The 27,173-nt window shown below is 31.3% G+C and overlaps 3 protein-coding genes across 12 annotated transcripts; 1 reads left to right on the forward strand and 2 right to left on the reverse strand.

Annotated features, from left to right (window-relative positions):
* Nucleotides 1-14,045: 14,045 nt before the first annotated feature.
* LOC118446880 (FAM172 family protein homolog CG10038-like) lies at nt 14,046-18,329 on the reverse strand. Of its 10 annotated transcripts, none has more exons than XR_014981919.1 (11): nt 18,231-18,329; nt 17,972-18,047; nt 17,640-17,755; nt 17,186-17,515; nt 16,981-17,100; nt 16,790-16,891; nt 16,595-16,702; nt 15,472-15,605; nt 14,982-15,382; nt 14,774-14,858; nt 14,656-14,670 (listed from the first exon to the last, which is right to left on the reverse strand). XR_014981919.1 is itself a non-coding variant. In XM_085655684.1 (9 exons), the coding sequence occupies exons 1-8, from the start codon at nt 18,309-18,311 to the stop codon at nt 14,570-14,572; spliced, it is 1,011 nt and encodes a 336-aa protein (XP_085511810.1). In that variant the 5' UTR covers nt 18,312-18,329; the 3' UTR covers nt 14,046-14,346; nt 14,546-14,569. The 10 variants fall into 10 exon arrangements, 4 of the variants coding, with proteins under 4 accessions (XP_085511810.1, XP_085511809.1, XP_035733926.1 ...); XR_014981921.1 differs by having other exon boundaries at nt 17,972-18,040; nt 18,230-18,317; XR_014981923.1 differs by having other exon boundaries at nt 17,972-18,045; nt 18,228-18,309.
* An 801-nt stretch (nt 18,330-19,130) lies between these two features.
* LOC118446912 (sorbitol dehydrogenase) lies at nt 19,131-26,552 on the reverse strand. The gene is made up of 8 exons (XM_035878105.2): nt 26,276-26,552; nt 24,546-24,579; nt 24,303-24,463; nt 24,062-24,225; nt 19,971-20,155; nt 19,683-19,861; nt 19,494-19,615; nt 19,131-19,385 (listed from the first exon to the last, which is right to left on the reverse strand). Exons 1-8 carry the CDS (start codon nt 26,327-26,329, stop codon nt 19,235-19,237), a joined length of 1,050 nt encoding a protein of 349 aa, XP_035733998.1. The 5' UTR covers nt 26,330-26,552; the 3' UTR covers nt 19,131-19,234.
* On the forward strand, nt 20,721-23,710 carry LOC118446909 (protein claret segregational). The gene is made up of 5 exons (XM_035878101.2): nt 20,721-20,951; nt 21,395-22,392; nt 22,477-22,774; nt 22,892-23,169; nt 23,242-23,710. The coding sequence occupies exons 2-5, from the start codon at nt 21,395-21,397 to the stop codon at nt 23,693-23,695; spliced, it is 2,028 nt and encodes a 675-aa protein (XP_035733994.2). The 5' UTR covers nt 20,721-20,951; the 3' UTR covers nt 23,696-23,710.
* Nucleotides 26,553-27,173: the final 621 nt, after the last annotated feature.

The raw sequence follows: 27,173 nt of genomic DNA on the forward strand, positions 1-27,173 counted from the left end.
CGGACAGCTTATTAATTTTTCGGAGAGGAGAAGCATCTCCCTTTAGAACCAATACCTACTTTAGAGATAGAAGGAACGGCCCTTGGCAGATGGTACCCGAGGGGATATCCTTGTCCCGGATATCAAGGGTTACCCACCGGCACGGGGACACCAAACGCGCCCAAGTAAAGGATAACTGATTCTAATCACACGCCCTCAACGGTGTAACCTAGCGCGGTTATATGATGAATGAGCCAAGTGCGCCGTGACTACCGAATATACAAGGCAATTTTGCTTGCGATGATTAAAATTTTCAAGATCGATCTATCGAGCAAGAGCATCTCGAATCGTCCCTCTCAAACGTTTCCCAATTCCTAAAGGCATTGCTATTTCGCGTTATAGTAAATACCTTCTAGATTATGTTACAACGATTAATTCGACAATCGATAAATATCTATCGTACGTATTTTCCTACCTCATACTTTCAAATTTTACCATTGACAATGATTTTCTTAACTGAATGCCTTCGAATGCCTAGAAACTTCTCTAATACAAATCTCATTTATCTCACGTTTACTGATAGGAAAAAAAATCTTTCTATCTTTTTCCCTATATATAGTACGTTATCTACTACCGAAATCATTATATCGAAACTTCTCCGGGATTTTCATTGAAAGCAGTTTAAAAAAGCGAACGAGTCTGGTACACTTCGCGAATCGTGTTTATAGAAGCCCGACATGCCAACACTCTCTCGCGCCAACCAATTCAATTTAGATCGCAATCTCGATTTCGCGCACGCCAATAAAAATATACAGTTCGAGCGCCGTATGAATTACGAGCCGGCGTATTAAAACCGTGTGCAATTTTCTATCTGATTTCGGGAAACTGCATTTTAGAATCGTACTCGTTTCCACTCTCATATAATAAATTTTTCTGTTAACAATCGCCCGAAGGTTATAAGCCCGAAAATGCGCTCGCGTGCGAAAAATTAGTTATGCTCTGGTGGTATAACAACACCGCAAAATGTTTAAATTAATCGTCACGCGATTCGAATCGTATACGTTTGAATTAGTAGAATTGAAAGAAATTGGCACGTTGTTTTTCGCATTCCTTTTTTTTCTGTTTCTCCTTCTTTTTTTTTCTTTTTTTTTTTTTTTTAATTCTTTTTTGGTTACTTTTTTCCGTTGTCCTTTCGTCTCGTTCCGCTCGTGATGATCACTTCAAAAAAAAAAAAGAAAAAGAAAAAAAAAAGAAAGAAAACAAAGAAAAAAAAAAGTAAATAGATAATTATCAAAGAAAGTTCTCGATTTATCGAGAATAACGAAGGAAAGACTATGTCAGCGCACGAATGTTCACGCTTCCGGGTCAAACGTTCGACGAGAATATCGCGAAGTAGAAGGGCGGGCAAGTGACTCCTTTTTTCAACGCCGGAGACATCTTTGACCTAGATAAGATCAACTGGATTCCCCATTCCCCTTCTCCCCTCCGCCCTTCCTCGCTCTTAAGACTACTATCGAGGGTTTCCAAGTGGAAGGGGAGATGATTCAGAGATATCGCTCGACATAAAACCCTTAAGGTTCAAATTTGCATGTTACAACCTGTACCCCATCTTCCCGTTCCTCCCGGGCGTCGACTTTTCGGCCGCTCGTATGTCCCTGCTAGCGCTCCTGCCAAACCCCAAAGCTCAGCTTTATCCCTGGTATTTTGAATGTAAGATTCCCGTCTTCCTCCATCTTCCTCCATTCCATTCGTATTCTCAGTCGTCCCTACGTATCTCTTTCTCCAACACGAAAGAGTCCGCCCTTCGGTCATTTCGAGGATTTCGCATTTAAGCCATCTTGTTTATAGGTAGGATTTTCTCACCGTTGATATCGAGAAATTCCCTCGATCGTTCTTTAAAAATGAGAAGTACAGAAGAATAAATAATCCATCGATACTCTATCAATTTTATTTATAAATCATTGCACTAACCTTTCTTTCCATAATATTAACATTTTATATATAATGCTTTGACAAAAAGTAATGCTCATTTAAAAGAATAAAATAGTTAAGTATAAGCCATTGGAATAAATCATTTGAAGAGTTAATTATCTCGTTGCTAATAAGGGAGAGAAAAGTGAAAAGAAAAATGAAAAGGAACGTTCCGGATAGAAGATAAACCTCGTACATATATATATATATATACAAATATATATGTAAATATATGTATATATATATATATTTATATACACATATCTATATCAAAAAAGGGGTGAGAGAGTATGGCATTGCTCGATCATCGCGTTAAGTGAGTACCGTACTAATTGAGATCTCTACGTCGCGCCGGTACTGTTATATACCCAACGTGCCAAACAATAACTATTTACTTAAGGCCACCCCTTCTGTTTGCGCAGGCTGCGCGAAAGCACGAGTTGGTCGGAGAGAACGAAGCAACGCTTTGGGGAAATTCGCTGTTGCTTTCGATTCGTACTGATACCGTTACCGATGATACTATTGCTGCTACTATTGCTGTTGTTGCTACTATTGCCGACGTTACCGGTCTTGGCTTTCGTTGAGTTTCGGTGTCGCTTTCCGCCTTTCCTATGAAGAAACTCGAATCTACCGTTCAACATCGAAGGAGGACTTTAAATTAAAGGACGTCGCGTCGTTGGCTCTACTCAAACAAACTCCAGAGAACGTTGTTTACTTATACTTCGACAAATTGAACCCCCACAACTGTACGTCTACTACGTCGAGCGTCTTTCATTACTCTATGCCCTTGCTTTTTCTTTTTTCCTTACGTAGCTCTCGTAATAGTTTATCGAAAACCGAACGGAACATACTTTTTCTTTCTTCCTCGGTACGTCTCTTTCTAAAAACAATTTGATTTTTTCAACAGGAATTTTCTATTCCCTTTGAAGAAATGAATTATCGTTGTACACGTTTATACACGTTAATTTCGAAGAGCTAATGATTTTCTATTTTTTTACAAAACAATTTAATCCTCTATGAGCCGAATTTTTGTTTTAAATTAATTTTCATTTCTGTTTATGCGCCATCTCATGAAAAATGCTATAATTATTTGGTAAAATCATGGATAAATTAAAATGTGACCTGAAAGTTACACGGGCCGATAGAGGGTTAAAAAAAAAAAAAAAAAAAAAGACGAAAAATAAATTCATATAAACATATTACGTATATATTTGTTTCCGAGTTATATATAAGTCCCTTTGTTAATACATTGTATCTGTTTATCTTCGAAAGAGCTATTCGAAATGTTCCTTACATCTGAAGATGTTTTATCATTGACTTTCTTGACCTTTCCATATCTTCAAGTATGTTTTCAAACATTTGTTCGGATTTTCTGAAAGGCTTTTTCAATTATCTCACGAAATATTTCGATATTGTCAATGAATGTTTTACACGCAATGTATTTAAATAGTCTCACGAGTAATGATCGATCGGATTTACGTCAGATATTGAATTATATTCTATCTCTCGATATAATTATATCAACGTGAAATCAATCCTATAACTTGAAACTAAGGTTAAATAGAACATATGTTTACATGAATTTTTTTTTGTTTTCTTTTCTTTGTTTTCATATACGGAATTTCTTCGAAAGCGATTTCTTCGAAGCTACGTAACATATATACATATATTTACGTAACATATGCATTATGATAATAACTACTGTTCATTTATGTTATGTAAACGTTTATACAGGGTGAGACATTTAATACAGAACACCTGAATAACGTCGTTATTTTTGATTTTATGAAAAAGATCTTCAGAACAAAATTAACATTATTGAGCTTTTAAAGAAATCATGATCGCGTATTTATATATAGAATTTATATAAAGCATTCATCTTCTTCCTCTAACATTTTTTTTTTTTTTTTTTTTTTTTTTTAATTTTAATCAATAAAGAATATGACTTCTTCTAATTATATGAATCATAAGACATTTGTTTCAAAATATTTCCCGAACTAATCATTTTTCGACATTGTATCCTGATACTTTCTTATTCCGAATACAGGAGAAATTAATTAAAAAAAAAAAAAAAAAGAAAAAAAAAACAGAAATTCATCGAAAAGAAAGAAATGATTTTGAAATCTCGTAACATAAAAATCTTGAGAAAAAATCCTTTCCGCAATGAGATATGCCCATTGAAATAATAATACTTTTGTTCTGAGTATTTTTTCTATAAAAACAAAAATAACAAAATTATTTAAATGGCCTGTTTTATATATCTCATCTTATATAGATAGATAAACTAGACAAACTAGATATATTGTGTATATGTATATATATATATATTTTTTTTTTCTCTCGTCGAAATTAAATAAAGCTTTTAAAATAATCATTTCTCGTTTTATTCTTCTCGTACAATCGTCAATCATATCGTTCTTATTGCACGTGTGATGCAACTTTCAATGTAAATTCGTTGGAAAAACATCTCGAGGATAGAAACTGTTCTTTCTCTCTCTCTCTCTCTTTCTCTCTCTCTCTCTCTCTTTCTCTCTATCTATCTATCTCTACCTCTATTCTGTAGGTCGCCGTTACTGTGTCGATAGGATCTACGGTAACCCGTCCTAATGCAACAAAAAAAAAAAAGAAAAGAAAATAAAAAGAAATTGTAAAATATTCTTAACTACTTAGTCTCAAGAAGTTAATAATATTTGTACAACTGACACTTTAAACGACCTACTTCGTACCAACGTTTTCCAAACCTCTTAAGATTCCTACATATTCTTTTTGCCATTTTTTTAGAACATCATATTACTATTTACCGTTGCTAATTTTGTCTTTAATAGATATAATCTTGATATAGCTAATCATTAATAATAAAAAATGAATAATACATATTAATATTTAATCAAATAATTAACGATCTTATAAAGATCATCGTAAAATCTATGTTCGTCTAGATTTAGTTACGTAATAACAAGCATGTGCATACATTCTCGATAAAAAATGAAAGAGACAACGACAATAGGGTAAAAAAAAAAAAAAGAAGAAAGAAAAGGTGCAAGGACAACCAATGAAATAACGAAAAGCGGCTACTTGTTCGTAATTATGATATTACGAGTTTTCTATGTCCTGTACACGGACGTAGTTAATTTTAAAAGCACACCGTAATCCTTCCAACGGAAGAGGGGTAGGTAGGGAGGGAAGGAAGGAAGGAAGGAAGGAAGGAAAGAAAGAAAGAAAGAAAGAAAGAAAGAAAGAAATGACATGTCCATGGAGAACAAAAGAGGTCCCTCTGGTGCAGGCACCAAGCGGTTAACCATAACTCTCTATGTATTTTTTCTTTTATTTTTTTTTTATTTTTTTATTTTCCTTTTTTCTTTTTTTTTTTGTCAGTCATATCGTCGGTCATCGCGGCTTTCATTGGGAATACAATGGACATAAGTTTGATTGGGTGGGGGGCAAGACACATCCGCGATCAAAATGATTTTTGAAAACAATCGACGATACAAAAGCAGGTGATACCCATGTATAGTACGTAATAAAATCACAGAGTTTATTATATTGAACGGATAGGTTAGATATAACAGATGGTTATGGGAATCACGATGCCCGATTTACATGAGGCTCGCTTTTGAATCGTCAACTTTCCTAACTACTTACGTACGAGTCCACCTGCCCGAAGCTTCGTGTAACGAAGTTTCACGCATGAGAAGCTATCCGTACCCCAACCACTATAATAATTACCATGTCCAAAGGAAAGAGCTCCCTAATGACAGTTCCTACCACTAAATTCAAAGCTCTTTCCACGATCGATTACGACCTCGCACGCGATTTTGATGAGAACCGTAACGACGATTATTAAGAATTTTAATTACAAATACGGCTTCTCTACATACGATTATGAAAAGTCGTCCGGAAGGCACGGAAGCGACTTGGCAGGTGTTTACAGCCGACCGGGCAATCCGGCAAATCTCGAATGGCATCCATAGGGACTACAAATTCCCAACGTGACAATCGTCGCGTCCGTCAACGAGTAGGGAATAAAAAGAGCGACGAGGGTTAGGATCGCGACTGGGAAAAGGGGACGGGGGTAGGTGGCGCGAGAGGGTGGACGCCGAATCGACACAGGGTGTTTTAAAACGAGTGCTATCGATAATCGAAATCGCTCGGGGGTTGTGGTTGCCCGGGGCTCTGGGGTAAAGCTCTCTCTCTTTCTCTCTCTCTCTCTCTCTCTCCTCCCTTTCTACTCTTTCTCCCTCGCTCTGATCGTCCAACGCATTCTTCTATCTCTTTCTTTCTCTCTGTCTCTCTTATCCTCGTCTCTTGCGTCCTTTCCCTTCGTCACTCTCTCACTTTCCGTCGGACACATCGAGAGAATCGTTCTCTCTCTCTTTCTCTCTCTCTCTCTCTCTCTCTCTCTCTCTCTTTCCACTTCCTTTGGCATCCATGCTACTCTCGGTCTCTGATTCCAGTCTCGAGGGTGACCAGCCGCGAACATCCCGTTACCTAAACCACCACCATCGTGATACTTGTCTACCCTATCCTATCTGAATCTGAAACCTGCTAGCAATGGTTCCTGGAATCGAGAAAAGGGATTAACCAGTGTGACGACGATTCGACGACGACCTACCGATTAGATTGAAACGATGTGTTATTAGAAAAACTTACGTGATCATTTGCAATACCAGTATGAATTTTATGTAATATCTAATTCTTTCCCCCCCCCCTCCCTTTTAAATATAAATACTCAATATGATTACTCTCATTAAAAGACCACGACAAATATATACTCCCTCGATATTTAAAATTCGTACCCTTTTTACATTGCCGGAACATTTCCGAAGGGATCTTTTCTTTCTCATGATACTTCCGCGAAGAAACCGCAATAAATAAATTAAAACTTAGTTACCTCATGCGTACATTTCCTCTTCCGTTTTCTTTCCACGGAACTTAACGAACGGACGAACGAACGAAGAAAAAGCAAATGGCAACCACATAAATAACGTAACCGAAGCTTCATCTTACAATTATCGCGAAAGCAACGAAGCGCCGAGGTGGTAAGTTATTTAATAATTCCGGCCTGTTATCCTCGCTCCTGCAAATTTAATAAAGTTAACTTCGAGCAAGAGTATTGGCACACTCCAGTAACTCTTTTGAGAATGCAATGCGTCGTGAGTTGTTGCCACTCTAAAGACACAAACGCCTCTACCTCTCGTATCTTTTCCCATGGAGAAGCTTCTCTCTTTGAAGGAAATTCGATACGAGATGGGATCGACGAAATCCTCGTAATATAACGTGATGTCATCGAAAAAAAAAAATCAGAACTATAAGAAATGAGAAATCGTCGATGAATATTAAAAAGTATTTACGTCTGATCATCAATATGTATCATAACAAATTTTTTTTCTCCACCGATCACCATCTATCAAAAACAAGTGATTTCATTAAGAAAAAAAAAAAAAAAAAAAAAAAAAAAAAAATAAATAAATAAATAAGTATGAAAAAAAAGGAGGATACATTGAATGCCTAATAATAATAAATTTTTTTACCTTCGACGAATGATGAATGATCGTTCTTCGATCGTCAACTTTCATATCCTTTATTCCTATAGGGCCAGGATCGCTATGAGGAAGAAATTTATTGATTCCATCAAATCACCCGATAAAGCGTACTCATGTGGTTATAAATCTAGTTTCTCTTTTGGTATCCACGTTGATATCCGTATCAGAAATGAACGAACAACGACGTTCGAATGAACACACGTGCAATATCCGTTCGATGATGACAACAACTACGATCGTGATCACGATCACGATCACGATCACGATCACGACTACGAATATGACCACGATCACGACCACGTAGACGACGAGGAGAAAATCCTGGTTTCCACGAAAACTGTATTCCTTTCTGAACATGGTTGGAGATACTGAAAGGCAATGAAAAATTTAATAGAAACCACCCGGATGATCGATGTAAGATAGTTTACAGAGAATAGCGAAGATTACGAATAGAAGGGTCGGGCTTTGGATCCCGGGCATCTCGTGGTACAAACGTTCTTTCGAGATGAGCGATCGACCCCATGAGACTCGGTAGGACTCACGTAGTCTGATCTTCTCGTGCATCACCCCCTTTTAACCACCCCTTAGATGCACGACGAGAACTCGTCACTCGTTTTATCTCTTGACGGGTCCTATGTCCTTCACGGATACGTATAAAGTACTTTTGAAACAATGTAACAAAATTTACTGATATTAAAGTTCACAAGTATACGTACGATAGATTGACGTTAAAATCTAAGATAAATGTATCAATATATTTCTTATTATTATTATAAGATATATATATACATATATGTATGTATGTATGTAATATCTGTTTCGTGTGTAAACGTATGTAGATTTTGAAAGTTATTGAATCAAATAGAAAATATTAAAAGAAAATTCTCACAAAATCGTTCCGATCTTTATCCGTAAAAGTCACGAATGATATTCGTCGAAAATGGAACTCCGCTAAATCGCGCGTCCAGGCTTTAACGAATGCCTCCGGGGAATACCATGAAAAGAACGAGCAAGAAGGATTTTATGAAAATTACTTTCGAATAAAAAAGTAAAACAGATAAAAACTAATGTATGCGGGGGGAAGAGGTGGCGGGTACGATAGCTCGATTTACATAGCACAGAAAGAGAGAGTAGGAGAGAGAAAGAGAGAGAAAAAGAGAGCGTAGGTGGTGAAGGGAGGAAAGCGAATAACGGGAAGAGCTGCTCCTAAGAATATATCGGCACGCCGTTATGTAGAGTACATAAAATTGCTTTTACCTTCTATTAACAATTCATATTTCTTGCTCAAAAGTCGCGAACGATAAAAAGTTATTGGCATGAAGATTTCCTCCTCTTGACTTTCGTCGTATAAATGATCATATTATTTGGGAATATATTTGTACAATATAATATGTAAACATATACATTGATATTAATTATTTATATGATTGTGATATTTAAATTTAAACACAGTTCGCCATTGTTATTCATTGAATTTCTAATCGATCTTATATCCGCTCTTTAACTTTGACTTCGATCGAATAAAAAAAAAAAAAAAATACATACGGCCATTGAAAATCAACGATTGCATCAATTCATTATTTACGATTAATAAGAATACAAGAGGATAAGAAATTATAATAAAATAAGATTTCATGGTGTTTGATCGCAACATCTCATAGAACGTTAGACGAAAAGACGTGAAAGAAGCACGAGACAGTGATTTAGCGGCTCTATCGTTTCTCTTTGATTCGAGAGACCGTGCACCTCGTATCCCTCTCCTCTCCTCTCTCTCTCTCTCTCTCTTTCCCTTCTTCTTTTCCTCTCAAAGTGAAATATGCAGAGAACGGCCTCGAGATTAATCGACCACGGCCCTACAGCCAAGTCGCCCCTCTCGAGTCTCCCTCATTGTGGGGCCTGTCAATTTACCGAGCTCTGACTAATGAAGCTCGTAATATTCTACGCTACCTTTCGACCGCGCGTTAGCAGCTAGCTTATTAGATACATTATTATAAGTTATCAGCCGTTCTTCTAACCTTCCACTGTAACTAACCAATCCTTTAACGGTCTGGATCATTTCCAATAATGGAAATATTCTAACCTTTACATTACACTTGATCAATTTATATATATATATATATATATATATGTATATATATCATAAATTTTAAAAAATTCATAATTATCATATATACGTCTTCGAAGAATACGTAACATATTTCGAAATCTTAACAAAAATCTAATAAAAGAAAACTATTAAAATGTTACGTGCATAGATAGAAACTACGTAAGGTGGTTGAACGGATGTTAAAGAGAAAAAAAGAGAGAGGGAGAGAGAGAGAGAGAGAGAGAGAGAGAGATAGATAGAGAGAGAGAGAGAGAGAGAGAGAGAGAGAAAGAGAGAGTTGGTGGACAAGCCGAGTATTGATTTCAACCTCCGTCCACGAAGGTGGAGGGCGGGATTCCTGGTCACGATGGACTCTCTAGACTTTACGGACTTGCGCGAAGTCATCTACTAGCTTTTCTTTTTTAATCCACGCTTCCAGTCGTACTTTGCTCGCTTTCCTTTACTACAGAACAGATTACAAACTTTCCTGTATATACTGGTTGTGAAAGATATGTTGGTATCTGAACAGAATGTAAAAAAAAAAAAGAAAAAAAAAAAAGATAGAAAAAGAAGAAGAAAAAGAAAAAGAAAAAACGAACATTAAACGATGACTTTCCTTCCGCGTTGCTTTCCTCTTTGATCGTTGCTTTCGAAGCAAGTTGCACGCAATGATATTACTCGCATCAAGAGTTTCTTCTCTTTTGGTATAATCATTGTCGAGAGAGAGAGATAAAGAGAGAGAGAGAGAAAGAGAGAGAGAGAGAGAGAGAGTCTCGGGTAAAATGGGATCGGTGGTCACAGAATGATCGTATCGTACTGCTTGCTAGAGAGAAGGCTAGGGATGAGAGAGAAAGATAGAGAGGGAGATAAAGATAAAGAGAGAGAGAGAGAGAGAAACAGAGGATGGTGGTGGTGTTGGTGGGTGCGGGCTTTGAGCTTACCGCGGCTTTGTGCACGGTGTCCCTTATGGGTTCCACGTCTGCGTTTAATATCGACAAAGTGCTTGGGCAAAAACCGACTGAATTATTAATTATCTATTGCGTGGCGAACGTACCGTGTGGAATCTCCTGGTCATGCGTTGTCCGATAAATCGGTAGAACGAGTTACTAACAAAAAAATTGTTGTTTCTTCGGTACACTATCAGTACAATTAAATAAGTTATTTTCTTATTTGCCATTGTATGATCTACAAAATATTTACATAATATAACTTAAACATGATATAAAAACTTGTCATTGACATGACAGGATGTAGTAATATTTTCATAGAAAAAAAAAGAAAAAAAAAAAAAAAAAAAAAAAAAGATAAAAAAGAGGAAAAAAAGAAGACATTGTCAAGATGTAAGAGATTATATCCGTACGTTTCTACTTATGTAAAACTAATGTTGTAAAAGGAGCTCAAGCGTTTTCTCCGATTGAAAAGTGAAAAAGAACTTGTGTATATATTCCGGAACTCTTTGATCTTTCCAAATGTATTGAAATATTGTCATACGCCAAACGTTATCCTTCTCATTTCTTAAATGCATCATGCTCCATTCCATGCTAAAACTTATAACAATTTACAAATTTTTCTGTTACAACGAAATATTATTACAAGATGTTGAATATCATGTTTAGAATTGTACACATTGTTGTTATACATAATTTTTCTTTTTTATCGCATATATATATATATATATATATATATATACGTGAAATACACGTATATTTATATGTAACTGAGTTGTAGACCGCATCAACACATTACATACATAGTCTGTGAACATAGTTTTTTACTCGTGAAGCCTTGAACTCCGAAAGCTCAATAAAAGTAAACTTTTTCCATTCTTTCATTTTTATCGTTTCACTTCTATTTATCTGCCATCCAAGCTATGTATTCGTTCAAGGTATATATGCATGTACTACCTTCCGTCCATACATCGGAGTCGAGCGAGAAAGAAAGCTATTCATTTTTCACGAGCGTATAAATGCGAGTTATTAATATACTGGTATTATGAAGTAGAGGGTCGGTAATTAGCGGTCGGTTCATCAGTCACTCGTCCGTATCCTTACCGATCATGGCCGGGGAATCGGGCAGAAGATAAAAGGTCCAAAGCAAGAAAGCGACCTACGTCCCTGTCCATCTTGGAACGCGAGACACATTAAAGAGCTAATCGACTGAGCCTTCTTATGAGAAACACGAAGATGAGCTGGCCTATTGCAAAAATTGCAACGATGTTAATTTTCCTGTCGATGCCTTTGATAGAAATTTTTCTGGAATAAAAACCAAGGAAAAGAAAAGAAAAGAAAAGAAGAAAAAAAAGAAAAAAAAAAGAAAAGGAAAGAAAAATAACGACAATTATTACCATTACTAGTATTGAATATCTTATTTATCGTAAACGAAGACACAACTGTTTCTAATTGACAACGTATGAAGATATTTCTAATGAAAAAAAAAAAAAAAACAAAAAAAAAACAAAAAAAAAAAACAAAAAAGTAAAAAAATAAAAGTAATGTCGAAAAAAATAGAAACTCGTTGAAGATCGAAGATGTAGCTTGGAATAGATTCGCGCAGAAAGGAAGAAGGCGTGCACGCACGTCGTAGAAAAGACAGGAAGTGCGTGGAACTGTGATTGGCTGTCCAGAGTCGGTTGCCACTAGCTGTGTGACCTCTGACCCCACCCTCGTGGGGCGCGCGCACGTCTCCAACCCCGAAGGAAGTAATTACTGTACCCACCACCGCTCGATAACTGACACGCTATCATCTACAGTGCGCACCGTAGCTTTAATGCACCTTCCTTCCACGTACTACGCTATTCCCTCTTCCTCTTCACTGTGCACGTGCTCTCTCTCTCTCTCTCTCTCTTTCACGTTTGTAAACACGCGCCTGACATACTGGCTTACGTATGCATATAAAAATCTTATTTATTTTATAGTATCTCTTGCGAGTCATATATCTACAGATAACAATGTCCTATAAATATTGTAAAAACAAACGGATATGTTTTATAATATTTTGAAATACACGACATCCCTTTCGTATTAATTACAACACATAATATATATATATATATATATATATATATATAAAAAGAACATTTATTCCCTTTTGAATTGTTAATATGAGAAATAGAACGATATTAATGATCATCTATCTCAATTTTTCAATCATTCTTTTTGGATTAATCAAAAAAGAATGAAAGAAAGAAAGAAATAAAGGACGTTCTATTTTCAACTTTGATAGGGGGTGGCTTCTTTCTGATAAACTGTAAGGAGTATCGCGCAGAAGGTCATCCCAAGCAGTATTCTCATTGGCAGCCCGTTTTCTAGCTAGCATCGCGATTGGTCGAAGGTCGTGGGTCGCCTCACCTACCTCAATCCAACGTGACCTCCCACGCGACCCCGCGAGATAATCGCTACGCTTCTCCACCCTAACACACAGGCCACCCCTACGTACGTTCGTAACGTATTAGAGTACACATACGCAGGTAGAGAATATTTGTCACTTTCATACAGTCGTTTAAGATTATTTTTGAAAATCAACAGAATTAAATACCTTTTCCTCAATTTGAAATATTTTTTTCGAAGACATTAATACCAATAATATAAATCTGATCTATGATCATGCTTCTTATATATTTTTTGTTATTCATAAAAATTCTTAAAAGATACACCATCCTGCAACGTCTCGATAAATGTTTTATTTCGAGACAACTGATCACCCTTTGGAGATCTTTTTTTTTTTTTTTTTTTTTTTTTTTTTATTTGAGGGATCGCTCTGACAGAAGTCAGTACTAAAAAGAGCACACGATAATGTCGCAAACCCATCGATCAAGTGTCTGACAAGCAGCAAAGCGTGGCGATTAACGTCCAATGGGGAGCTACTTTTTTTTACCGCAGTTCTTTATTATTAGACGAGGACGCATCGTATGCCGAACTCACACGGCAGAGGGTGAAAACGTCGAGGCGTAAAGATCCGATCTGAATTTAGCGTAAGATCATGAAGATCGGACCATCCTAGCCCGAGGGTTACGTCCTATCGCTTTCTACGATATTGACTTCTCGCTCTTGTTGTTTCTCTTTTTTTTTTTTTCTTTTTCTTTTTCTTTTCCTTTCGCCGATATACTCCTCTCTATTCGCACATTACGTTTTATGATATATATACATGACTCATGTCTTCTCTTATAAAAAATAATATTGCGATTGATATCAAAAACTGTCGATAGATAAAAGTATTGTCTTTTGTCTTATCGAAGGATACCTTATTTTTCCTTTCTCCAGTGTTTTATATATATACATATATATATGTATACATATATATTTGGAAGAAAATAATAATACGAAGAGCATAATAATGAAAACGTTTTTATCTATGATTATTTATTTTACGATAAATATATATTCGTATTAAGACAAAGTCATCGAAAATAAAAAGAATATACATTGGCTTTATTAAAAAAATAAATAAATTAATAAATGAAAGAATTTGAAATTAAACGATTTATATCCAAGAAACTGAAACTTGTAATCAGAAACGACTATGATCATATCCACGTAGCATTAAGCGCCTTTATTGTGTAGTAGGAGAACTAAGAGACATAATATAATTACTGTAATGCAATTAGCCGAGACGCGTGATGCTCTGCTTTTTGTCTCTGGAAAACGGGCTGCTCTTACGAGAGATTAGATCAACCAAGTAACCTTACCACATAATCAGGAGCATCTGTGCTAAGTTAATCTAGATTACTAGCTAACTATTTTCGATGAACATTGGATTTTACTTGAAGATCTAAAAAGGATTAAGATTAATTAGGATGAATATACATACATACATATATATATATATATAATATATATAATATATATATAGTATATAATTGTCGATATTTTTAATCAATAAAATACAAAATTTATTAAACCTATATTAATAGAAATAAAATAGAATAATGACGTAGTATAATAAATAATAATACAATTTATAACTATGCCTCTAAAAAATAAGTCCTCTTTTTTCAAGCCTTTGTAATATCATGTATATTTCTATAACGATCTTCTATAAAACGAAAGAGAGAATCGATGCACGAAGATGATGACATCTCATGAACGGTATGACCTATATAAATCAAAAGTATTATCGGTATATGTGTATTAATGTCGTTCTTTTGTCAAAAATAAATTTAAAAAAAAAAAAAAAAAGAAAAGAAAAAAAATCTTACCAGCAGAAACTCGCTCTATATCTCCACTCGGACAAAGCACTGATGTATCCAAAGGCTTATCCGAACATACCCAGTTTTTGGATATCTATAATTACAAAGAAACGAAATAAAATTTTAAGAAAGAGAAAACAGAAACGTAAAAAGAAAAAAAATTAGAAGAAAAAAAGAAAAAAAAAAGAAAGAAAAAGAAGAAGAAATAAAATCCCACCTAACATTACTCGATCGTAAAAAAGGATATAGAATATCGTCGGAAGTTACAACGCACTTTCGTTTTTTAAGGCTTCCAAAGAAACATTCGATTTCTGACCATCTGCAACCGCAAAAACGAAACTAGAAGATGACGTTTCCGTAACGAAAATACGATAATATGTTCTTTTTATTTCATTGGTATATCCTTACTCGCAAGAAACTACGGCACGTGCTATCGAGAAGGAAACCGCAACATGAAATCGAATATACGCGGCTCATCCAGACGAGGAACGCTTTAGGGAACTATCCTCGATTGTCGTCCGACCGAATCAATTCCATTTACTGTTTACTCAAAAGCGGCTAGCGTTACGTAAACACAGTCGATCACTCGAACATGAAGCTATCACATTATCCGTACACCTGATAAACGTATATATATATATATATATATATATCGATATGCTTGCTTGTTTGATTAACATCGTGCAAATAACCATCGTGATTATTACCGTAATAAAGGACATTCTACGTTCCTTTTAAGTAAAACGATCGTCGTAGTAAGCACGAGAACGTGCCATCGATTCTCTTTACCTGTGCTTCGCGAAGTCCTCGAATCCCAGCAACTAATCGAACCAAGTTGAGCCTAAGTTAAGTTGAATCGAGTTAGACCGCATCCTCGGGGGAAATGTCGTCGATTATATTTGCTCGAAGTACCGAAGTTGTGGATAGAAAAAGAGAGAGAGAGAGAGAGAGAGAGAGAGAGAGAGAGAGAGAGAGAACGCATTGGTACAAACCACGGTTGGTACTTCTGTTTGCACCGGCACTCTAATTGATTATTTGACGTCTCTGATAATGCGATGGTCGCTCTACCATTCTCTTACCAGTTTACTATGTACACTATGGAATGGGACTGATTTTGCAATGGAACGAATTGCAAAATAAACAGGTGTTAAAGATATTTTTTTTTTTTTTTAAATTAGAAATATGAAGTAACGTATGCCATTATAATTTGCCTTGTTTTTTTTTTTCTTTTTTTAGAATAGATTTTTTTTAACTTGTTCCTATCAATCCGTTTAAAATGTACTTTTAAATCGATTTAAATGTATTAAAATATTAAACTTTAATATTTATACGTTTCATTCTATGATCATTCTAGGCAATAGTAGATCAAAGAGTTGTTCGTATGTACATATGTACATTTATAACAGATGATCGGTCCCCCTTTTCTTTTTTCGTCATAGTCGAAATACAAAAAAAAAAAAATAGGATATCAAATAGATTTCGAAGTACGACCACCGACCGAGGATATAAGTACAATTCAATACCACTTAAACGCTATGGACTCTATAGAGCTAATACAAGAAGTCATACTGTGCGTCTCACTATCATTGCAAAATCTACAAATCGATGACTGAATAAATGTCATTCATATGAATGAATATACTATCATCTGGCGAAGTTAATTTACCATTTTAATGAACGTTTTATCTTAATTTCTATTTAAGAATAAATTTTTATAAATATTTTTTATATACGCTTAAATTTTTTTCTATAAAATCGATTAAGTATGTTTCCGCTCTTCTCAACAGACAATATTCAATTGCAATCTCCATGAGTAAATATACCACATACCGAGTGAAAAGAGAAGCTGAAGTACCACTCGGTAACGTAGAACGCTAATAAAGAGAACCACGCGGAGCTTTTGTCGATCGGCAAGCCGCAGATGGTCAAATCATCTCCCTACATCCATTTTCTTCTATTGATTCAGTCTCAGTCGTTATATTATCGTAATAATAGATTATCAATTTGACAATGTTGATAACGTACCTTCACTACATGTTCAAATCCTTTAGATGGTACAATATGTACAGAATCTGTTAACCCAACTGCAAAAACTTTTCGTTTAAATTCCTCAGCATGATCCATTGCCTATAAATAGAAAATAATAATCATTGAATTAATAAATTTTATTTTAATTATAAATGTAAATAATAAAATAATAATATCAAATAACTTGCAAATTTAACTATGCACTCTCCACCATAGCTGTGTGCTACTACAGCAACATATTTGGAATTTGATGGTCCAATATAGTCATTCCATACTGTTTTCAAATGTTCATGTGGATCTCCACTACCCTGTTCATAAATTTTTTATATTCCTTATAAAATATATTATTCATATAAAATACATAACTCTGTTAAAATAAACTTTAATAGAAACCTTAATTTTATTTGGTTTCCCTTTAATTATTCTGATGTTATCATTGGTATTTAATACAAACAATCCATAACCCAAATCTTTAGCTTTTCTAATATATGGTATTTGAGTTCCAGTAAAAAGGCTATCATTTATAATTAAACGTCTAGCCCATTGTCCAGCTCTGACAACACCACTACCATGAATCAAAATTAATATTTTTTCATTTTCTAAAGCATCATTTGATGCAAATATAAAAGACCTTTTGTCTATTGTAACAGAACTTTGTTTTGGTAATGGCAATCTATTTAAACCTTCTTTTTCCAACAAATCATATACATATTCATTAATAACCTGTAATTTAAGGATTATATACATTGTAAAGTAATGATATATATATATATATATATATATATATATATATATATATATACAATGATTATTAATATATAAGCATCATTAAATCAATACAACTTACTTCACCTAATGCTTCATAACGTTTTTGGTTGTATTGTGGATTTTCGCTTACATTAAACTCAAAACCTTCATTAATCAATAAACCTGTTTCTGTATTTAATTTCTTTAATCTTCCATCTATTATTAAAATAAAAATGTTTAATGTCAAATTGATATCTTTCAAACATTTATATATATTTTATGTATTGATTATGTATGTATATGATTTATATATAGAACAAACAATACATATATTATCAAATACAAAAATACATATACATATATGTACATACATATATGTACATCCAAATATATATATATGTATAGGTATATAACAATGAGCATTGAGCATACCTGCATCAAAATCATATCCAAATTCATTGAGAGACTTTGGAAAGTTAGAACAGGCCATCGTAGTCATGCCTAACAACTGAATAAAATTAATATAATAATATTCAATGCAAATATAGTTCAAAACATTTTATTACTTTATTACAATATAACCTTATTATTTTATAAAGAATAATAAAGTTAATAATCTTCATATAATTAATATTTAAAATATAATATAATAATGTAGTTTTTCGATAAAAATAGAAAAAATATACTTAACTGCATTTATTACGCCGAAACATTGAGGAAAACATCCATAAACATTAATACCTGTTTTTCGAACGATATTTCGAAGTGACATCGTAAATCAACAATGGCGCCAAATGCAATTCGATTAATGAAATAATATCGAAAAATTATCGATACTTTACTAAAGAAATATTGAAATCTAATTTTTCTCTTTGATATTATTCGCGAGCAAAAGAACAGTTGTGTTTTACACAATTTTATAAAATTACAATCTAAAATAAAAAGAATAAATAATTTCTAAATTTTTAAGAAAATTTGTTACAAAATTTTGTTATTTAAATTGTTATAATTATACATATATGGATTACATAAAAATCAATAAGCCAATAAAAAATAACAATTTTTATTTTAATTTAACCAATAATATAATTTTTTCATTTCAACTACAGTATTAATTTACAATAAAAGTTATGAAAACTGAAACACAGTTCTCATTTTGTAAATCATATATACGTATTTTAAACTACAATAACATATATAGATATATATATATTATCAAAATTTAATAATATATATATTTTTGTGTTGATTTTCAATAAGTATATTCAATTTCTGATTTTCATGTATTAAGAGTTTGTTACGTTTGTAATATTATAAGTTATAATTTTAGATTAAATTTTAAAACATATATTTGTACAAACAAATGTATATTGTCAAAAATATAAAAACATTTTTTTATAAGTCGCAATTTCTATAATTTATCATCAATCAACAACTATATTTGCAGTTATTTATAAAATATATACTTTAAATCTGTAATATTATTATACATATCAGATAAAATCTGTTTTCAGTTTTAAGACTACAAGTCTGTAATTTTTTCATGTAAAAATATGTAAATGAAAACATATATTCTATTTTTTTTTATTTATTTTTCTTTTTTCTTTTTTTTTTTTTTTTTTGTTTTTTAATATCTTACTTTACTTTACTTTAATATTTTACTTTAGCTTAATTTTGAATTAAGCTATTATTTCCTTATTTGCAGTGAATCATAACTTTAATTACACCACTTTCTGATTTTGTTTGCGCAAATGCTGCAACAGTATCCTCTATTTTGTAGTTATGAGTTATAAGTGGTTTCACATCTATTTTTTTGGAAGACAACAGTTCTAACGCATCACCATAGCTGAAAATTAATTTTATTAATATGTATACACATAATATGTATATAATATGTAAATGTATAATTATAAAGTTAAACTAAAACATTATTTTTCTAATAGATAATACTTACTCATTAGCATATCTAAAAACACCTCTAATGTCAACTTCTCTTATTAATGCATTCATAAGAGGAATTTGTACTTCAGGAGAACCACAACCAACCAAAACAATTACACCACCTGATTTAGTTACCTGAAAGAAATTATTATAATGTATGATTTTGTTTAATAATTTTGTTTAATATAAATATCATGCTCACTAGTATAGCTAAACGTATTGATGCCTGAGCACCAGATGCATCAATTGTCTTATCAGGATCATCACCAAATAATTCATGAATTTTTTTTACATTTTCATTTTCAGAAACCTCACGTTCCATTAAATATGTCTCATCAGCTCCAAGTTTCTTAGCTACATCTAATTTATCTTGCTTTATATCTAAAAATAATATTTATTTTATTTTACACAAGATTTATACAAAACGTCTTAGTAGATTAAAATTAAAAGTAAAATTTTTATAAAAATTCACTACTGACAAATAACATACCAGTAATAATAACTTTACTAGCACCCATAGCTTTAGCAACTAATAATGTTACTAAACCAATTGGTCCAGCTCCTAAAATTAATACTTTGGAACCAATTCTTACATCAGCACGTTTGCAAGCGTGAACACCAACCGATAAAGGCTCCATAAGAGCTCCTTCTTCTAATGTTATATGATCAGGCAATCTATAAAATATAATAAATTGAAACATATTATAAGAATATTCAAATTTTTCTATCATACAAATTATTAAACAATATAATAAATGAATCTAAAAACTTAAACTGTCAATAATAAATTTCAAATAATTATCATTAATATTTTATTAGTTCAATCTTCATAATGATTTTTAAACATTGCGCGCGTTCGAAATTATTCCGAATTTATTAACATACATAATTATGACACATTTGTGTCAAAATAATTGATCGCAATTTACATACAAACTTTATTACATTATTTATCCTTGTAAAAGGTAATAACGAGGAAATAATTTTTTATTGATTAATCCGAATATTAATAAAATAAATAATAATTAATATTTATTATTGTACGTAACAATACTTGTTACGATGTTTTTATAACTTATTGAATTTCTCGATAGATGTCGTCTCGAAAGCTTGTCGTCTCAAAAATAAATGAAATATCGTATCTCTTTTAAATATTATCAATGAGTATACTTATATCGTTTACATGTATTCTTATTGGTCGTTGCATGATAAGGCACAGATTCAAATAAGAAGCGTGTGTCTAACCGTCGTTCTTCAGGTACGAAGAAATAACATAATAAAATAGTCTGCATGTTTATCATTGTAAAGTTTGATATACAATATATATTGGTAGTTTCAGAGCAGTTATTTGAGACATTTTATACTTTAATAGCAAATGGAATGTATATTTGTGAGGAAGTTTAATAGATTTATATAATTGAAAGTAATTGTAAAAAGCGTTTTACAACGAAGGACTGTTGTAAAGGACAAGGTTTGCTTTATATTATTTAGAATTATTTCTTAATGATTACATTTATATGAAATATTAGAGAACGTAAAGTCTTTATTCGACTTAACGTAATATTCATTGCTTATTTTGTATTGTTTTATTGTTTTTTTTTTTTTGTTGTTTTCTCTTTTTTTTTCTTTTTGACTATTCATTAGATCTCTTTTAGATGAGAACTTTATAGAAGTTTTGTGTGATGCATTTGAAATATATTAATAATAAATTACGATAATATAGTAATATTTAAGAATAAAATTTAGTAATATTTCATTATATTTATTATTAAAGCATGATTTATGTGATGAATTTAAAAAGACGCACATAATTTTTGTATAAAGGAACGTGCGAACGGGCATGTAATTTTTATAATTAGAAATTAATATATATATATATATATATTCTTTTTTGTTTTCTTCTACACTTAACAGATGGAATCTCGATTACCAAAACCTAACCATTTCTATAAAAAAGCTACAACCTTGATAGATATAGATTTAAAAAAAAAAAATCCTAACATGACAAAAACTCAAACTGGCTTATCACGTGCAGTGAGCAGTGCAAAACTTACAGATGATACAAAGAAAGATAAAAATCTGTTAAATAATGATGGAAAATCTAATAATGAAAATGAATCTTTACCTCAAACTACACGTACAAAAAATATTGCTGCAATTACAAGATCTAATGAGGCAATCAAAGCCATGAAAAGGCCAGGAACAATTGTGACAAGTGCTAATACAAAGAAACCAAAAGTTAAGGTTATAACACCAAGAAAAACATTGAAAACTGCATTGAATACAAGAAATGGTATAAATCGACCTACAGAAAATAATACTAACAATAAGACTACTGCTACTACTACTGTCAATAAATGGGATTATAAAGGTCGTTTTGCAATTGTTAATGGCGAATTAATCAAATTGCGTGGAAATTATAAAGAAATATCAAGCAAAAATGCAGAATTGCAAAAAATCATAGATGACTTAAGAGATAATGGGAATACGTACAAATTAAAATTACAGGAATGTGAAACTTTAAAAGCAGCATTATCTGAAGAACTTGAAACGACAAAGGATGAATTTAAGCAGATACAAAATGAAAAGGAAGACTTTGTTAAACGCTGGACAAAGGCAGAAGAAGCATATAAGAATGTAACTAAAGAATTAAAAGAACTCCAAGATCAATTTGCAGATCAACAAGCAAAATTACAAGAACAAACAATTGAAACTGAAAGAGTTAAAACTAAATTGGAACATGATGAAAATCTTATTAAAGATTTAACTATTCACAAAGAAGAATTACAATCTCTTGTCCATCAGATGGATAAAGAACGTAGAATCCTTCATAATACTATACAAGAAATGAAGGGTAATATAAGAGTATTTTGTCGTGTACGTCCACGAACTCCAAAAGAATCTTCAAAATCGTAAGTTACTTTATATTCATGAAATCTTTATTATTAATTCATTATTATTTAAATATATATATTATATTTTATATGTTTTCACAGATTATGTTTTATAAAATTCGTTGATGAATGTACTATAGAAATAGGAAAATCAGATGGTTCAGACATGGCTAGTTGCAGTGGAAAAGTAAGAAATTTACGGCAAGAATTCTCCTTTGACAAAGTATTTCCACATAATGCATCACAGGCTGATATTTTCGAAGAATTATCTCTTCTAGTTCAATCTGCTCTTGAAGGATATAATGTTTGTGTATTTGCGTATGGTCAAACTGGTTCTGGTAAAACATACACAATGGAAGGAGAGCCTGGATTTGATACAGAAGGCATGATACCCAGAACGGTAAACAATACATACTCGACTAATTTTTTTTTTTTTTAAGATTGATTTAAACTTTGTTAATTATCTTAATAAATTTTAATCTTAATAAATTTCTATTTATTGTCATAATGCTTATAGGTCCGACACATATTTAAAGAGATGAAAGAATTAGAACTTCTTGGATGGGAATACCGGATAGAAGCAAGTTTCTTGGAGATTTATAATGAACATATAGTTGATCTTCTTGACTCCCAATGTAATAAAATTCATGAAATACGTATGAGAGATAATAGAGGTCATGATCTTTATGTGAGCAATCTCAAAGTTGAAGAAATACATAATGCTGAAGAATTACAGGAATGTTTATTGACCGCGCAGCGTAATAGAGCTGTTGCAGCTACTAATTCAAATGAACGGTATGTTTAATATTATTTGGATTACAAATTATTAATTTCTTTAAAATATTAAAGGGAAATGTAATTTTTTAGATCATCTAGATCTCATTCAGTAGCACGTATACGACTAATTGGTGAACATAAAACAAAAGAAGAAATCTGTATAGGAAATCTTAATTTAGTTGACTTAGCAGGTTCTGAAAGATTAAAAGGCGAAGAAGCAGCTAGAACCGCAGAAACAAAGAATATTAATAAATCGTTAGCTAATCTTGGTAACGTTATTCTTGCACTTTTAAAGAAGCAAGAACATGTGCCATATAGAAATTCAAAATTGACACATTTATTGATGCCATCTTTAGGAGGTAATTCAAAAACCCTTATGTTGCTTAATATATCTCCTTTAGATGAATGTTATAACGAAACATTGAATTCCTTAAGATTTGCCAGTAATGTGAATAATTGTAAAATAAATGTTAAAAGAGTTCGAACTGCGTTACCAAATATATCAAATACTAATTTATCATCTAGTTCAAGCTCAGAAATATAATGCAAATTTATAATATTAATTTGTCAAAATATTTTCGTATAAAACAATATTTTATTTGAGAAATCATTATCTATAATGTTTTAATACGTAATTAAGATATAAGCGAAATACACATTTTATATCCATCTGTTTTTTATCATATCAATGAAATTGCAAATAATATAAAATAAGAAACAATATTATATGCAAAGCCAAAATACGCAGTTAAATAAATTAAATGTTTCCTTTTTATATAAAATAATAGATTTTGTATTTCTCTTAATATTTAATAATAAAAAAAAAATCTCGTTACTGTCCTTTACCTTTTAGTAATTAATCTAATTATATATGCATGTATAGATTAATAATATATTTCAAAAGACTTACTTGAAACAAAAATCAGCTGCGTGTTTGTAAAAGCGTCTTAAACTGCCGTGTACAGGAGGAGTAGCACAAAATACCATATCCTTACATAAATTATAACGGCCGTTTTTACAGAAACTACATAATCTACAAGGCACACCAGGTTCAATGGCTACACGATCACCGACCTATTTTTAAAACAAATGAAACAATAATTTATACAATAATCTTATTTAATTCAATAGTTCAATGAAAGTATTTTTACCTTCAAATTCGTCACATTTTTTCCAAGTTTAGCAATTACTCCAGATGATTCATGACCGATAATCATTGGTTTACGTAAAATAAAATCACCTATTCTACCCTTTTCAAGATAATGAACGTCCGATCCACAAATTCCAACACAACTCATTTCTATTAACACTTCTAAAAATAATAATGACAATTGAAAACAAAATTGAAACTTAATTACAATTATCACTAATCATGATTTTTCATTTTTACTAACCATTGGCTTCTGGTTCCTCAATAGGCGTTTGTTCCTATAATAAATAAAAAAATATTTACAAATTATTATGAATAAAATATGATGTATATAGATAGATATATATATATATATATATATTTTTTTTTATTATATATATTATATAACATATACATGTAAAGTGTAGATATATATATATTTTATTTTATTATAAAATATATAACAATCTTGAGTGAGCTTTTGATTTGAAACCATTTCTTGCTTATTTGTTATCACATACATGAGTGTTTTCATTCTGATAATAAGTATTTGTTTAAATATTACATAAGTTAATTACTCCGTTTTAACATTGAAGTCATTAAACGCGTAGAATAATAAAACTTTCTTAATTAGCTCAACTAAGAACCATATGCACATGGCATTCAATAATTTATTTAACTGCAACGTCAAGTACTCTATTCAAGGTTCAAGGCTGTCGATGCACTAGACTCATTACTTCTTTTGCAATGCTTGTCATTAAACATAGTTAGCACATTTATGCATGTAAATGTATTTAAATTATATCACGATTAAAGATTATTTTTATTGTTATTGTTATTATTATTATTAAATGTATTTTTATTTAGTTTTATCATGTATACGTGAGAAAAAATTTTCATCTAAAATATTAAATTTTTATTATCTAACAATACGATAAGATAAATATTCAAGTTCAATATAATCTACATGTTAATAAACAATAAAAAATTTATTTCTTATTTTCTTCTTTTTAATCAATCTCAGAGATTTTATTTATATTAATTCAATTGATATATTCAAGAAGTGATAATATAGAGATAGTTGCATACGTCATAGAAATTATCGATCGACTGTAAGTATGTGTGTGTCGCAAGGGTCAGGGATAAATTCAACAAATAGATATATATATTTTATCGTTTGATTTAAACATCTACTTTAAATAAATACAATTACATAATATAAATATTTTTTTATTAATCAAATAGATAATATATAGAGAATATCTGTCTATTGATACCTAAGCAAATATTTTGCAGCTCATTAAAGTTATAAGAATGTTTATTAAGAAATTTGTAATGTATAAGAATTAAGTAATAAATTTTTACGACTCTGCATCAGCTATAATAAACATGTAAAAAAATATTTTTTTTCACTCGTAATTTTTTTCGAACTATGAAAGAGGATATAATTGTTTTTTTCTTTGTTTTTTTTTTCTTTGATTTTTTTTTCCTTTTTTTTTTTTTTTTTTTTTTTTTTTTTTTTTTTTTTTTTTTTTTAATGCATTTATTTTCGGATCTTCATTCTTTTTATTTCAATCAAAATCATATCCAATGAAATATTGTTACTGTATTTTATGAGATAACGTATAAAAATATATTTTGTTAAATAAATCAAAAATATCAATATCACAAACACGCATTATATAAATTCGAAATGAGATGATTATTTAATGCTAAACACCTTAAATATTATTTTAATCAATAAAATATAATAGAAATTATTTTGATGATAGAATTTCAAGATTCTTATTACGAAAAATATTTCAAAACTTTAACACGTATTAATATTTCTTTTTAATTATTACATTATAATAATTTCTTTTATTACATAACGAGATTCATATAAATTAATTAATAAATATAAAAGCGATATAAATTCGAAAAAATTTTCTATGAAAATAAATATTGTAAAAAGTATTTGTATCCAAAATACGATATTAAATTGTTTTTACTTACCAGACGAATGTCATTGATGCCGTAAAGTATGGCAGTGAGATTATCCTTGGCCATGATTTCGGTCTTGTAGTTTAATAAATTTTTCTTCAAACTAGAGATGAATTCTTTCGTAATAAAAGGCACTTTGTTGCTTCTTCGAGTAACGGACGATGGAATGACTCTTTGAACGAGATAACATCACTTCTTATATACGAGTTCTAAACCGTCAGATCTAATATCACTACTGTTTGATTATCTTACGCGTCTGTAAAGACGGTTTTCGAAGTATTCTATGCCGATTCGTCTGAGTTTCCTTCTAGCCAAGCGCGCGCATATACCTTTATGTTGCTATATTTACTTGACATTAAACGTATATCCATAGCGTTCAAAATAAATTATTATCTTATAGAAATATCATTGACAAATCTAGAATACTTTTAGGTTTTTTTTTTCTTTTCTTTTCTTTTCTTTTCCTTTCTTTTTTCTTCTTCTTCTTCTTTAATTAAAGATAATTATATAATTAAAATGATATCCAATATTTTTCATGATAATATAATCATTTAAAATAGATTTATATTAATGAGATTGAAATAGATCTGACAATATTTTACAATAGTGAGATAACGTTGGAAAAGAAAATTTTATTTACGTTCAAATGATATTCTGAAAAATATTTATCGACGTTAGTTGCATCAATAAAAATCAACGAATTATGAAAAATAATAATACGTAAAAAGTAAAGAGATCGGTAATGTGTTTAAACTTTCTTTGGTTGATAATTTTAAGTCTAATTTTATCTTATCGACGTATGTAAATAGAAAAAATGGACTCTACGTTATCGATAACGGAATTATCGAATTCTATATTATCAAAAAATGGTAATGCTTGATATCGTTAACAATACATTCAAAAAAAGAAA

The sequence above is a fragment of the Vespa mandarinia genome, chromosome 3 (assembly GCF_050613455.1).
Source record: "Vespa mandarinia isolate Hongniang chromosome 3, ASM5061345v1, whole genome shotgun sequence".
NCBI lineage: Eukaryota > Metazoa > Arthropoda > Insecta > Hymenoptera > Vespidae > Vespa > Vespa mandarinia.

Coding starts and splice junctions, on each gene's coding strand:
- LOC118446880 (XM_085655684.1), bottom strand. CDS start 18,311: ATGTCACTTCGAAATATCGTTCGAAAAACAGGTATTAATGTTTATGGA. Junction 18,048..18,230: donor GTTTCGGCGTAATAAATGCA/GTTAAGTATATT, acceptor AATTTTATTCAG/TTGTTAGGCATGACTACGAT. Junction 17,516..17,639: donor GTTATGAAGCATTAGGTGAA/GTAAGTTGTATT, acceptor CTTAAATTACAG/GTTATTAATGAATATGTATA.
- LOC118446909 (XM_035878101.2), top strand. CDS start 21,395: ATGGAATCTCGATTACCAAAACCTAACCATTTCTATAAAAAAGCTACA. Junction 22,393..22,476: donor CCAAAAGAATCTTCAAAATC/GTAAGTTACTTT, acceptor ATGTTTTCACAG/ATTATGTTTTATAAAATTCG. Junction 22,775..22,891: donor AAGGCATGATACCCAGAACG/GTAAACAATACA, acceptor TAATGCTTATAG/GTCCGACACATATTTAAAGA.
- LOC118446912 (XM_035878105.2), bottom strand. CDS start 26,329: ATGGCCAAGGATAATCTCACTGCCATACTTTACGGCATCAATGACATT. Junction 24,580..26,275: donor GCATCAATGACATTCGTCTG/GTAAGTAAAAAC, acceptor TATTTATTATAG/GAACAAACGCCTATTGAGGA. Junction 19,386..19,493: donor GTTTTTAGATATGCTAATGA/GTAAGTATTATC, acceptor ATTAATTTTCAG/CTATGGTGATGCGTTAGAAC.